The sequence below is a fragment of the Cheilinus undulatus genome, linkage group 6 (assembly GCF_018320785.1).
Source record: "Cheilinus undulatus linkage group 6, ASM1832078v1, whole genome shotgun sequence".
NCBI classification, from domain to species: domain Eukaryota; kingdom Metazoa; phylum Chordata; class Actinopteri; order Labriformes; family Labridae; genus Cheilinus; species Cheilinus undulatus.
In genome coordinates, this window is record NC_054870.1 from 25,345,082 (window position 1) to 25,358,825 (window position 13,744).

General features: G+C 38.3%; 1 protein-coding gene across 1 annotated transcript in view; it reads right to left on the reverse strand.

Annotated features, from left to right (window-relative positions):
• The window catches only part of ppp3r1a (protein phosphatase 3, regulatory subunit B, alpha a), a 37,672-nt gene that overhangs the window by 19,743 nt on the left and 4,185 nt on the right, over positions 1 to 13,744 (reverse strand). Inside the window, exon 2 of the mRNA XM_041790018.1 lies at positions 2,896 to 2,935. Coding sequence (XP_041645952.1) covers positions 2,896 to 2,935 — 40 coding nt within the window. The remainder of the gene's footprint in view (positions 1 to 2,895; positions 2,936 to 13,744) is intronic.

Genomic DNA, 13,744 nt, shown 5'->3' on the forward strand with positions numbered 1-13,744 from the left:
CACCAGGTAGTGAGGGTGAATTGTTTGGACAAAAAAGAAATGTGAGTCATATTCTACTCCTCCAGAGAGCAAAGATGTTTAAAGGGCAGACATCTTGTAAACATGAACATTATAAGAGTAGGATTTTAAGAAAAAACCTTCAGGATGTCAGAGACTCACTAACAATTAAACAGAAAAATAAAACAGAAAAGATAACCAGCAAATAGAATCACAATAAAACAGGCACCTTCTAGAATTGCACCTGGATCTCATGTTGTAGCTGTATTAGCCTCTCTTATACCAAGGTCTTGGTGAATACTCTATTCCGATTGGCTCTGGAAATTCCATTGGTGTCCACTAATTTCTGATAAATGGACACTGTTCGAACTTTACAAGTAGTTCCGGTCAAACAATCATTACATAGTCCCAAATTAATGCGCAGCAGCTGTTAGCCGTTGCTTCGTTAGGTGAGTGTCGCAAAAAAATCACTTCCCTCTTGTTCTGCTATAAACTATTGTCAGAAGAGCCATTATTTCTTTGTAGAGCCAAAGGAAACACTTCTGACAAACCGGCATGATAATATCTAATAAATATTGACGTGTCTGTCGGACAATCAGCACCTGCAGGGCGTGGACAGCTCCGTTTCACCTCTGTGACCTTGTAATGCAGGAGGTTTCATTCTGTTTATTCAAACAGCTGGTCTCCGAAAACTAAGCTTTCTATCAGATGACTGTTCATGTTTACATACAGGTTTATGGTCTGATCACAGATGACTCTCAGTCTCCCTCATCTTCATGTCTTTTCATTGATAAATCCGTTCAGAAAGTGCGCCTGGCAGTCTAGTTTTTTTGTTCCGTTGTGATTTCGTATCTATGGCCCGCCCTATTTACTGGAGCACTGAATAACGTTTACATTCCCTAAGATTGTTATGGGATTGGAATGGCTATTCCAGTTACTAGTCAGGCCCTCAGGCATTGCTAGGGGAAAGGAACTGTTGTTTTAGTAAAACTTTCTATTTTGATCACAAAACGTATGAAATTATAAATTAGTAGTTTTATTAATTATTTATTTAACATTGGCAAGTGACCATGGTATAAGCAGGTTAATGCCCTTCGAGGTGTCCAATTATCAGGGATTAATGGACTTTGCGGAGGCAACCATCCAACATGCAGCGGAGGATGGTTCAGGCCTCCACATTGTCCATTAATCCCTGATAATTGGACACATTGTCAGGCATTAACCCATAAATATTATAGTGCTAATCAGGAAATTAAACATGGATACTGTTTAAAGATAAAATGATGTGTAAATGGATTTATGTAATACCTGAAAATCATTAACACTAGTTGATTTACATACTTAATAATACATACACAACCTTAGCTCAAAAAATAGGGCAATGTGTGTTTGATAGATTATTTGTTGTAATAATGCTTCTTGCTGATTAAACACATACTGTTGGAAAGCCTGTTTACTTTCAATGGTGCTACATTTGTAAGGAACATGCATTTTTAGGATGAGCAGCAGAGCTGAGTATGTGGGTTGCGCCAATGAAAAATTAGCCAAATCTTCTCTGCCAAGGCTAAACAGCTTATTTTGCTGTTTATATTGACTCTTGTTTTGTGCAACCAGGTGCCTGATTGGTGCCTGAATGCAGGACGATAAGATCCACTGCTCTCTGCCCAGACTATCAGGAACAGACTGAACGCAGCCAATCTCTGCTCTCATAAGACTGCCAGGAGGCCTGCCACGACTGGCCCTCACTGTCAGGCCCATTTTTACTGGTGTCGACAACACGTTTACTGAAATCTGAACATGTGGAAGACAGTTGTGTTCAGCAGTGAGTCTAGATTCTGCATATGGCAGCTGGACTGTGGGATCAAAGTGTGGATAAGATGTGGAAGACGCTGTGCTAACTGCTGCACCAATAGAGTAACATCTTTGGGTGAAGGCAGTGTGATGTGTCAGGCAGCATCACCCTCACTGGAAAATCGAGGCTCATCTTCATTGGAGGCAATCACAATGTAGAAAGATATCAAGATGAGACAAGATTCTGAAACCGCATATCTCTACAGTCTGGAACCGAACTCTATCCTCCAAGAGAGGGGTTTATCAGTGACTATCTCCAGAATTTGGGGATGTCAGCAATCCTGACCTCAACCCCACTGAACACTTGTGGAATCAGCTTGGTTGGGTTACCGGTGCCAGAGTGACCAACACAACCACACTGACTGACTTGTGACAATTACTGGTCGAAGAATGGGATGACATCCCACAGCAGTGTGTGACCAGGCTGGTGACCAGCATGAGGAGGAGGTGTCAGGCTGTTGTGGCTATGTATGGTTCTTCCACACACTACTGAGGCTCCTGTTTGTTAAATGAACTCATTGTTTAATTGCCAATATTCCTTGTTTCTTTAGACTTCAATCATCCAATCCACCGAACAACAGTCAATGGCAAAATAAGCTGTTGCACAAAACAAGAGTCAATATAAACAGCAAAATAAGCTGTTTAGCCTTGGCAGAGAAGATTTGGCTATTTTTTTGTAGGGTGCAACCCACATACTCAGCTCTGCTGCTCGTCTCACAAATGTATGTTCCTTACAGATGTGGCACCATTGAAAAAGGAAGTAAGTGGGCTTTCCAATATAAGATATATAAGATTTATTGCCAAGAAGCATTATTACAACAAATAAATAATCCACCAAAAATAAATGTCCTTACTTTTGTGCTAGGTTAGCAAAGACGGATTTAGAAAGGGTACTGTTTTGCACAGTTAATGCCTTGTTGTTTTTTAATCTGCTAATTTCACAGAGATGAAAAAGGTTGGATATGTCAGACAGAGCTTTAGATGCTGTCCTTTTTAACAAAACTGAGCCTTGTGAAACTAGAGCAAGCAAAGATTCAAAATACTTACAATGTGAGCACATCTCCAGGGGGTAACTGGCTTCATTTCCCTAGAAAAAAGGAGAAAAAATGTAGAAGTCAGTGTGTTTTAGGTGGAAACAATACAGACTTACAGTAACAGTGTGGAAAAAAATCATGTTTGACATACCAGTGTTTCAACTAAGACATGCTACATTAACAGTTATGTACACTTGCTCCTAGCCCCTTTGCGTATCAACTCCTTATCAACTCTTTCAGAAGTAAACAATAAATAGGTTCGCAAAGTAAAACACATCATATTTCCTCTGTTTTCTTCAAAATCCATAGTTGTTTCCTTGTTTGCCAGATAAAAATGTTATCAAACAGTACAGTGAAGACACAGAAGGGCCTGGGGATCACTGCAATTATTACCACATCATGTTTCATAAGAACAGGAAACTGCAGGCAGACTGGATTCAGATAGGATTTTTACTCCACCATTCAGATACAAAAAGTCTCTGTAAAACAGGCTGTTGATGTAGCAGTCACAATTCTTTACAAATTAGAAAGATTTTACTTCCTGCAAAAAGTAATGAATTGCATGCGCAAATGTTGTCAGTAATTTGTGTCTACAGATGTTGAAAAGGTTGTGAAGTACTTCCTGCATAAAGTTGTGGTCCTCTGCTTGTCATTGTCAGTGTGGCATTTACATGCTAATCTCTTCAAAACTGAGTCATGTTTCAGCTTTTGAAGATAGGTGAAGCTTCCCACACACGGCTTCTTTTATTTTTCAAGGTAAAACATCTTGTTTCAAAAGTGTGAATGGAAATTCTTTGTATAGTTTCTTTCATGTATTTAATGGTTGTTACAGCTTTTACAGAAGATTGCCATGGTTTTAACCTCCTAGGACCCTAAATCTACATATGAGGAACATACATTTTGGCTTTTGTACAACACAGCAAAAATTACTGCATTAAGAATTTTTTAGATAACTGTCCAGAATTGCCATTGATGTTTCAGTAATTTGCTTGAAATGTTTGAAGAATTTGTTTTTTAGATATTTCATGAAATTTGCTTGGAAATGTTAAAGTATTTTCAAGGATATTAAGAGGATATGATTGTATATTTATATTTGTATAGTTTCATTAAAAATAGCTAGGAGAATTTGCCTTGAATTTTTCAGGGCATTTTCATGGAAATTGGTGAAATTTATTTGTGATCTAATGGAGATTTGCTTGGGAATTTTCTTGGAATTTTATAAGATCTGTTTGCATATTTTGGAGAGTTTATTAGAAGTGTTTAACAGAAGTGTATTTTGAATTTCAAAGAATTTTCATGGACATTTCAGGAAATTTGTTTGGATGTTTCCATATTTTTTAGTGAATTTGGGGAATGCGTTTCAAATTTTGAGGGGAATTTGCGAATAATTTTAGGAGGAATTTGCTTTGAAATTGGGGGAATTTTTTTCAAACTTTTAGGAATATACATTGGATTTTTTAGGGAAATATTTATTGGAATATTTAGGCTTATGATAAACTTTCAATGAAGCATTTTGGAACTATTAACAGAAATGTTGGGGTACTTTTTTAAAATACTTTTTTCACTGAAACTGAAGACTATTCCTTTAAAGTTTTGGGGGATTTGTAAGTATTTTGGAAAGAAAAAATCTTCAAAGACTAGGCTGATGTTTTAATTTATCAGGTCCTACTTATCCCATATAAAAGCTCAGTTCTCAGGAGGTTAAACAAAAAACCTTTGGATTTGGCATAAAAATGTGTTGTATGCAAGATGTCAAATATGTAAAACAAATGTTTGATCAAAAATAACTGCAACGCCAATTTAAATACTTAATACTTGACAACATGTTTAGACATCTGTTTGTAAAATGTTCAATATTAAGAATATAACCTTATTATTTTATTGTATCCTCTTGCACAAAATGTATGACAAATCTTTGATGTTTGCTGAGGTTGAGAAGTAAACTTTGTATTTGCAGAGAGGAAACTGTAGATCTTACACACTTGTAAAAAAAAAAGCAAGTCCCTTAAATTCAGTGAAGATTTCAATACATTTCATTCAAACACCTTGAAGCTGAACATGTGCTGCCACTTTCATTCATGAAACATGTACAGCATATCAGGTGCTTTAGATGAACTATTCTATCCAAAGATTGTGTGAGTGTGTCATTGTGTGCGTGGGATTGGCTGATGTTCAGCAGTCACATCCGCATCCTGTCCCGTCCAGCTCTGCAGTGTTCACTGAGTCTGAGTCTGATTGCTGCCAGAGTGGAGGGTAGAGTCCCTGTTGGAGAGGGGTGGGGATGATAGGATGACGGGATGGGAATCCTATGGCTCAGAGAGAGGGTGGGATGCCCCAGGCCTGTTTGCAATCGACCGGAAATGTTCTGTGGCTACATCTAGGAATACCAAATTGTGGCTGGTTATACAGTCATGGACGAAAATATTGGCACCCCTGGAATTTTTCCAGAAAATACACCATTTCTCCCAGAAATTGTTACAATTACAAATGTTTTGGTAAACATGTGTTTATTGCCTTTATGTGCATTGGAACAACAGAAAAGATCCAAAGAAAAAAGACAAAATTGACATAATTTTACACAAAACTCAAAAAATGGGCCGGACAAAATTAATGGCACCCTTTTAAAACTGTGGGTAAATAATTTTATTTCAAGCATGTGATGCTCATTTAAACTCACCTGTGCAGTAACAGGTGCTGGCAATCTAGAAATCACACCTGAAGCCAGTTAGAATGTATAAAAGTTGACTCAACCTTTGTGTTGTGTGCCTGTGTGTGTCACACCAAGCATGGAGAAGAGGAAGAAAAGCCCAGTACCTACAGTCAAACATGGTGGAGGTTCAAGGATGTTCTGGGGTTATTTTGTTGCCTCTGGCACTGGGTGCCTTGACTGTGTGTAAGGAATCATGAAATCTGGAGACTATCAAAAAAATTTGTGCTGCAATGTAGGGCCTAGTGTCAGAAAGCTGGGTATGCGTCAGAGGTCATGGGTGTTCCAGCAAGACAGTGACCCCAAACATACCTCAAAAAGCACTGAGAAACGGTTGGAGACAAAGCACTGGAGAGTTCTGAAGTGGCCAGCAATGAGTCCAGATCTAAATCCCATTGAACACCTATAGAGAGATCTTAAAACTGCTGTTGCAAGACGTACCCTTCAAATCTGAGAGACCTGGAGCAGTTTGCAAAAGAAGAGTGGTCCAAAATTCCAGTTGAGAGGTGTAAGAAGCAAGCTGATGGTTATCGGAAGTGATTGGTTTCAGTTATTTTTTTCCGAGGGTGTGCAACCAAATATTAAGTTGAGGGTGCCAATAATTTTGTCCGGCCCATTTTTTGAGTTTTGTGTAAAATTATGTCAATTTTGTCTTTTTTCTTCAGATTTTTTGTGTTGCACCATTGCACATGAAGGCAATGAACACATGTATACCAAAAACATGTAACTGCAACAATTTCTGGGAGAAATTGTGTATTTTCTGGAAAAATTCCAGGGGTGCCAATACTGTCGTCCATGACTGTATGTCTAGTACATCCAGTATCAAGAATACAGAAATATTTTGCCAGATATTAAAAAAATAATAATAATTCTAGTTGTTTCTTTGTGGTTGCCTTGAATGGAAGCCAAATAACGCAGGAAAACACAGAAGTAAAGACTTTATTCAGAAAAAGATGGTAAAAGTTAAACTTTAAGAAAAATGCTTCAAATGTTTGAATCCAACTTTTGCTCGTTTTCCACTGTGAATGCAAAGCAAGTTCCCTGCTGCGCAAAAGAACACAGAAAAAGAAAGTACCCCGGCTCTTGACGAATATCAGTACCACATTATATGACAGTGACACACAAACATAGAATACAAAGTGAACTGTATAGTTTCAGTTATGTCATCCACTGGCTTACGGCTGTGCTGCTGCACAACAGCAGACTTACATCAGAGAAGTTGTGGTATTTTAAGAGCAGTGAGGAGAAAGAGGTGACACAGGATTAGCCAGGAGAGCGACTTAGTATTTGACACCCTATCAGGAGAGCAGAAGCAGCCTGCTGCAGCTGAGGGGTGATCAGGAGGATGACATAAACGTGGTTTCACTCTGTGGAGTAACAGGTTAACAGTGGGGACAGTTTAGCCGAGAACATAGCTCGTGACTCAAGCATGCAGGGGTTGGCTGTCCCATGGCCTGTGTGGCTCCACAGGTGAGGGCAACGACACAATAGTTTATCAATCTCTGTCAGAAAAGGTCCTTAAGACGCTTCTATTCACTGTGATAACTCCTCTCAACGTACCATCAAGATGCCAGTTGAGGATTCAGTTGTTTTTAAGACCTTTACTGTTTGTTAAAGCAAATAAAAACCAATGATTGTGTGTTGCATTTTGACTGAAGTCCATTTAGGATCCACTGTGACTTTCTGCATGTTATCCTAGATTTAGAAACATTACATTATAACACACTCTAGTGTGTAAGTATACTGTCAAGCTTAGCTGTCACATGCCTAGAAACAGATATTTGGTCCATTTGATGAACCTGGTGATGACAATTGTGGGAAATGTGTTCTGTCAGTTCACAGACCTCCGTTGATGTTTTAAGTTGCTGTAGGGTCCTTAGAGGTAAAGAGTCTTAGAGCAAAGCAGATTTGGTGTTGAGGATTACAGGTTTACTGACTAAGGCCTGCTTTAGGTCACTGGTTCGGCTAATGTGGGGTCAGAGGGAACTCTTTGTCATGTCTTCTGTAACAAACTACTTCACTCTGCTGTCCCTGCTGCAACATAGATGTTTAGGGAGTTTGTTGGATTGGATGATTAAAGAAATTTTTCATATTTTTTTTATGGAAAGAGTGGTGAGAACAGTATTGCGTGCAAGAAAGAGAGCGAGAGACAAAAAGAGAGAGAGAGAGAGAGGCTCGTGTTGGCTCATCAATAATGCATGTTTCATTCAGAATCAATTAGGCTTTAGCACACAAAACATGTTTTGCATAATGACAAGTCTGGCACCACTCCTGCCTGGTTAAGCAGCAGCCACACTACAGCCGACCCAAAAACCCAACTAATAATAGAAGTGCAGAACCCAGTCAAAGCATGAAGGACTGGAGGACAGAGCATGGGCTACAGATTTAGAAGCTATCGTGTTCACTTTTACTGCAGCAAAATCAACCAACAAATTAACATTTGGTCAGTAGTAAGTGATCCTTCCATTTTAAATTGTAGATCAAAAGCTAATGATTTTCATCCATTGTGGACTAACTTGGAGTTTTCCTGACTTAACAGACATAAAACAATGATCCAAAAGTTCAGTAGTTCAAGAGGTCATAACCAGGTTGCCCCTCATTCATTTTATACCATCAAAATACTCTCTAAATCCAAAGACTTCTCATTCAACCTTTATTATTCTATTTGCTGACAACCACAATTCTTTTTAGTGACACTCCTCTCACAAGGTTACACACATAAACCTGGGGGCTGCAGTTTGGAAACTTTGCTGATTAGCCAAGGGCACAGGCTTGGAATGAGGAAGCAACAAGTGCTATCCATTCATTTCTCTGTTCAAATGTGTTGATTGTAAAAACAACTTTCAGGCAAAAAGCATGCCAGCGATGCTTTGAGGCCACTCACTGCACAACTGACAAAGTGCTTTAAATAACAACAACAACAAAAAGACAGATTCTTAAATGCAAAAAATCTAGCTATAGTCCAGAGCTTAAATATGATTTTAAATTTTTGAGACTCAAGATGAACAGAAAAAAAAAAACTTCACTGAAGTAGTTCTCCTGATTCTGCTTTAAACAGCACAAACTAACTAAGCAACCAAGTTTAATGGGCATTTCACTGTAAACAGCTCTGTAACAACCATAGACTATAGAAAGAATTGGACAAACCCTGTGTGATTTATGCAAATTACTAAGACATCATCACTTAATATGTAAACACTACAATGAAGATATATGAAGAAAAAAGGGTACCTGTATAGTTTGAAATTTTGAAAAACTATCATTGACACTGACAAAATGAATTGTATGAGATTACGGGATATAAAGTTCCTTCATCCTCACAAAAAAATGCACAGTCTTGTGCCTTTGCCTCCATTTTCATATACTGTTTTTGTGCCAAATCCTTTTTGTTTTTTTGTTTTTTTTTTACAGTCATGAGTGTTAGGGTGGCTGGCTTGGTTCCTGGTTTATGTATAAGGACTTTGAAAAATGTGAATGGAGGATTTAAATGTCAAATTTACTTCTGGAACCAGGGCTGTCAAAAAGTGGGTGAACTCTATTACGATGTGGTGAAATATCTGTGTTCAGGTTATGTTTAGAGCAATGTTATGCAGGCCAGCGAGTGGACTGGGTATGGTGGGCAAGCATGCTTTAACACAGTACAGGGCAGCTGGCCATAGAGGGAGTGCACCCTAAAAGAATTCAAGTAAAAATTTAACTATTGGCACTCCACATACTGCACATAATGTTGACATTTATAGCCTGTTACGCTTTCTGAGGGCAGTTAAGTTTGGATTGATTGATGATTCTCATAAATCCCCCCCAAAACACTAACAGAGCAGCACTAGCACAAGCACAACAACCACAGTGGAACGATTAACGACCTGGCTGTATAATCTACGGTGATTTCATTACAATGACAAACAACAGACCTGAGTCTTTACCTGTGTGTAATACTTCTGGTTTGTGCAAAATATCTTGGATCCTATTCTCACTATACCAAGTATTCGCTGCAACTATACCATGTCTCTGCAACAATGCCAACAAGTCAGAGTACATTCAGCATGCAGGTCAGTGTGAAATCAATACAAAACCAGCAGAGCAGACAGCTGAAGGTGTAAAGAGTCAATACTGTTGTCTTATGATTGTATATGAGCCAAAAAGTCTCTCGCAGTTCTTGCCAACCTTAAAATTGGAAGCACATAAGAAGTTTCGTCAGTCAATAAGTCTCATTCACTCGCTGTATACTGTGATGCTTTCTACAGTGAGGGGGATCATTGGAAAACAGTCAAAAATGCCTCTTCCACACCTGTTCATTCATTTTGCAATAGCAGGAGTTTATGATAAATCCTCAATGAGTGCACGTTTTAGCAACAATTAGTCTCTGCAATTACTGCTGAAGTAGAATTGCAAAAATGATCACTTGAGTCACTGTTGATGACAAATACTACACAAGCAGGAATTTCCCCTTTGTGCAACTGTAAATTGAATACTACAGTTACAGGAAGGATGCAAATGATGTTGCCTTTTAGGGCTTTGAACACTTTTGAGGAACAAAAATGGCTGCTGGGAATAAATCACAAGGGCGCATGGAAAGCAAAGTGCTAGTTTGCGTATTTGAATAACGTGCCCTGCTTTGCAAGCCTGGGTTACATTTCTACTCAAACCATGCGACTGGCACATTATTTTGAAGAGAAAATTATGTAATATGTGCATTTTCTCCTTGCCTGCTTACTGTCAGATGTAGGGTTCAGGGATCACAGTGGTTGCCTCCTCCACACAGATGTGTCTGCCTGCCATATAGCCAAGCTTTATGATAAACATACTCAAACCTCAAGAGTCAAAGCATTGTGCAATGCTGCACTGTGCTTTCAAATTGCTCTTTAAATAGAATTCAGTCCTCTATTTCTCAGCCCAAATAATAGCCAGGGCATAACCGGCTGACACAATATCACTAATAACCTATTACACTATTACACAGATGAGAGGCCATGGAGTGTATGTGGAAGCATTTAAATTAGCTGCTCTAACACTGTAGTCATCCATCTCTTTGAACCATTTCTCTCTTTTTTTCCTCTCAAGGCATCATCCTTCACATGTAGTTTTGTAACACTGGGGTGTATGTGTACTTGCTTCTCTCTTTGTTTGTGTGGATATGTGTGTCTGAACCAGATTAAGGAGTCAAGTGCAAATATGAAAATAATTACCAAAATCTAAGCAGCCTGAAGGAACTCTGGCCGACGTAATCCTCTCAGCCATCTCTATCCCTGACTCTGGCCTACCTATAAAGAGTTTTTGAGGCCCCATAATGCTGCACAAACTAACAATGTCTAATCGTCTTATGCATTAGTGGTCAAAAGGCTATTGAGTCAAGGAAGTGATGGAGACATGAGAAATTTGGATCTCATCCTCAAAGAAACAACTGCATGCCCGGCTGTTTCCCAAAACAGGAATTCACCTTGGTGCCAACTGTAAGAGACTCAGTGACTGATGCAGTGACGTGTGAAGGTCCCGGCACAGGTCGAATTGGATGATGGTGTTAAAGGTGCAGTGTGTAAAACTGGAGAGCATTAGGGACATCTAACAGTCAGATTCTAGATTGCAATGCTCACATCTGACGGCAACCGTTGCAACCAGTGGAATAAAAAAATGGGTTCTGTTATTTGGTCCCATCTGTGGTACTGTAGAAGAAGTGGCCTACATGGAGGGGACCCTCCCTATGTATGAATAAAAAGGCTTATTCTAAGTTGATAAAAAAAATAAAACAAACTAATATATTCTGGTAATAAAACACTAAATACTAAACGCTACTAGGCCAAATATTACACACCGCAACTTTAACATGAAATCAAACAACAGGCAGTGGTTCACAAAATCATTGGCAAGATATGGGTATTGGCAGATGTCAGCTCAAAAAGTTAATTATTGGTGTCAGCAGATATGAAAGTTTCTGCCATTATTTACAAAAGATCTATCGGCTGTAAATATCGGCCCATATCATCTGTAAATACAGGCCTATACTGGTTGTAAATATTGTCCATATGTATGATTACCAGGGCTGCTCAATGATGGGAAAAAAATCGTATGATTGTTCTGATTGGTAATGAGATCACGATTATGAAACATGATTACTTGTTGATTGGCATTGAATGTATTTATTGAACCAAGTTATTAACACACTGAAAGACAAGCAATAAAGTGAAATAAATTAATGGAAAAAATACTATTTAAAATTAAAGCTTAATAATAACAATGAAAAAACAAAAAATTAATAATTTAATGACAAAATTTGAGAACAACCACTGAAATATTTCCGACATGGCAAAACCTATGGACAAAACAAGTGTAAAAAAAGCATGTGGCACGGTAATCATTTAATTGTGATTATCTTGTTTTTATATAACCGTGGGAATAAAAGCCAAAATTGTGACTGAAATTGAAACTTGATTAATTGCCCAGCACTAATAAATAAGTTTATAGAGTTTTGGATGGAACAACAGATCTAAACCAACTGAATTTTTAAAAATTGGCATATCGCCTAGTGACGAACATCCAATATATTCCATCACAAACAACTGATTTGCAGCCATAGTTAGTGGGGATGTCGAGCATCCACACTATTGACTTAAGACTGTGATGGAAATAAACAACCATGATCTCCTAGAACAAGAATTTTAGTGAAGATGCAAACACAGCATAGATGGACCTCAAAGATGTTGTGTTTGTAGTGATTCAACCTAAAAAATAAAGCCCACATGAGATAACTTACATTTACAAATATGGCTGTAACATTAGCTGAAATGCTTGGTTTAAATTGAAAAGGAAATTTGTAATAAAATCTTCACCTTTTTAGAACAAAAAATCTGACTAAAAATTAATCACACAGTAACGGTGCCTATGCAGATCAATGTAAAAGTTTGCAGATGTAAGTAAACATGTTTAAACAACAGCAGCACTACCATGAAATCATTAGCAGTCATGTTTAAGTGCAACTAAGATCAAATCACTACATGCACCTGTATAAAAATAATAAAACCTTTTCTGTTATATTTTTCACAAAGTTTTATAACAAATACTAATTATTTCACCCTTTCTGGTCATGAATTTTTTTTTGTTGTCCATAGTCATTCTTTCAAACAGCCTGAGTCCATGGCATTATTGTTACACACCCTTAGAGCACTATAGATCGCTGCAGCTGAATTATCTCATTGTGTGAAATATCAGACAATGGTCAGCAGTATTTCAAGCCTGATATCCGTTGATCTATTGCATCTAGGACTCCACAATGAATCTCGTTTTTATTATTATTGTTGTATGAGCATGCACAATCTACACACTGTAACAGACTAACTGAAAGCAACAAATTTAGAGGCAACCTCAGAGGTCGAAAAAAAAAAAAAAATCAAACAGAGCAGCCCAACACAATGCAGATATGAGCTGTACTAAAGCAAAAATGCACATGATTGTGTTTTTCTTAAAACATCCTGAAAAACATTACAAATGTTACAACACATTGCCAACATCTATCTTATTCCACAGGGCTAATTGCAGCCTCTGGTATAGTGTAAAACAGGCTTTTACAGATTATATTTCTGCTGCACATTTGTTGCCTCGAATACAAACAAGGCAGACTTAGCTGAAAAGCTGAACAGACTCTAATTTAGTAATAAGTGATGCACTTTTTCCTATAAACACAAGACTAAAGAGCTGCACAAAAAGGCACACAACTATGAAGCATGTCCTTCAATATCAAAGTAGCTGGTTTCAGTTTTGCATGCGTACATCCACGCAGGCTTTTTTGACACCTTTACACAATAAAATGGTTGCTCTTGCACTATATTCTGTAAACATCCTGCTCCTACCAGGAATTAACTAGGGAAGTTTGCTCTCAGCCTGCATTTTGGCTGTGAAACTTTTGCTTCGACTGATCGACACTGACGCACCAGACAGATTTTTAATAACAAAATTGACTGGAGTTTGGCCTGTGTCTGTGACTGACTGCTGGCTTCAGTGCATGCCAAGCACTGCAGCGGTGTGCGATGGCTGGGGAGGAGAATAAATCCAGATTGAGTGGGCTGTTTGGAAGTGCAGTGTGGATCACGGAGTGTTGATCATCACTTCTGATGGTGGTTTTGCCACGGCTTTTATCTCTTTTACATTAGCTCTAGCTCGATCC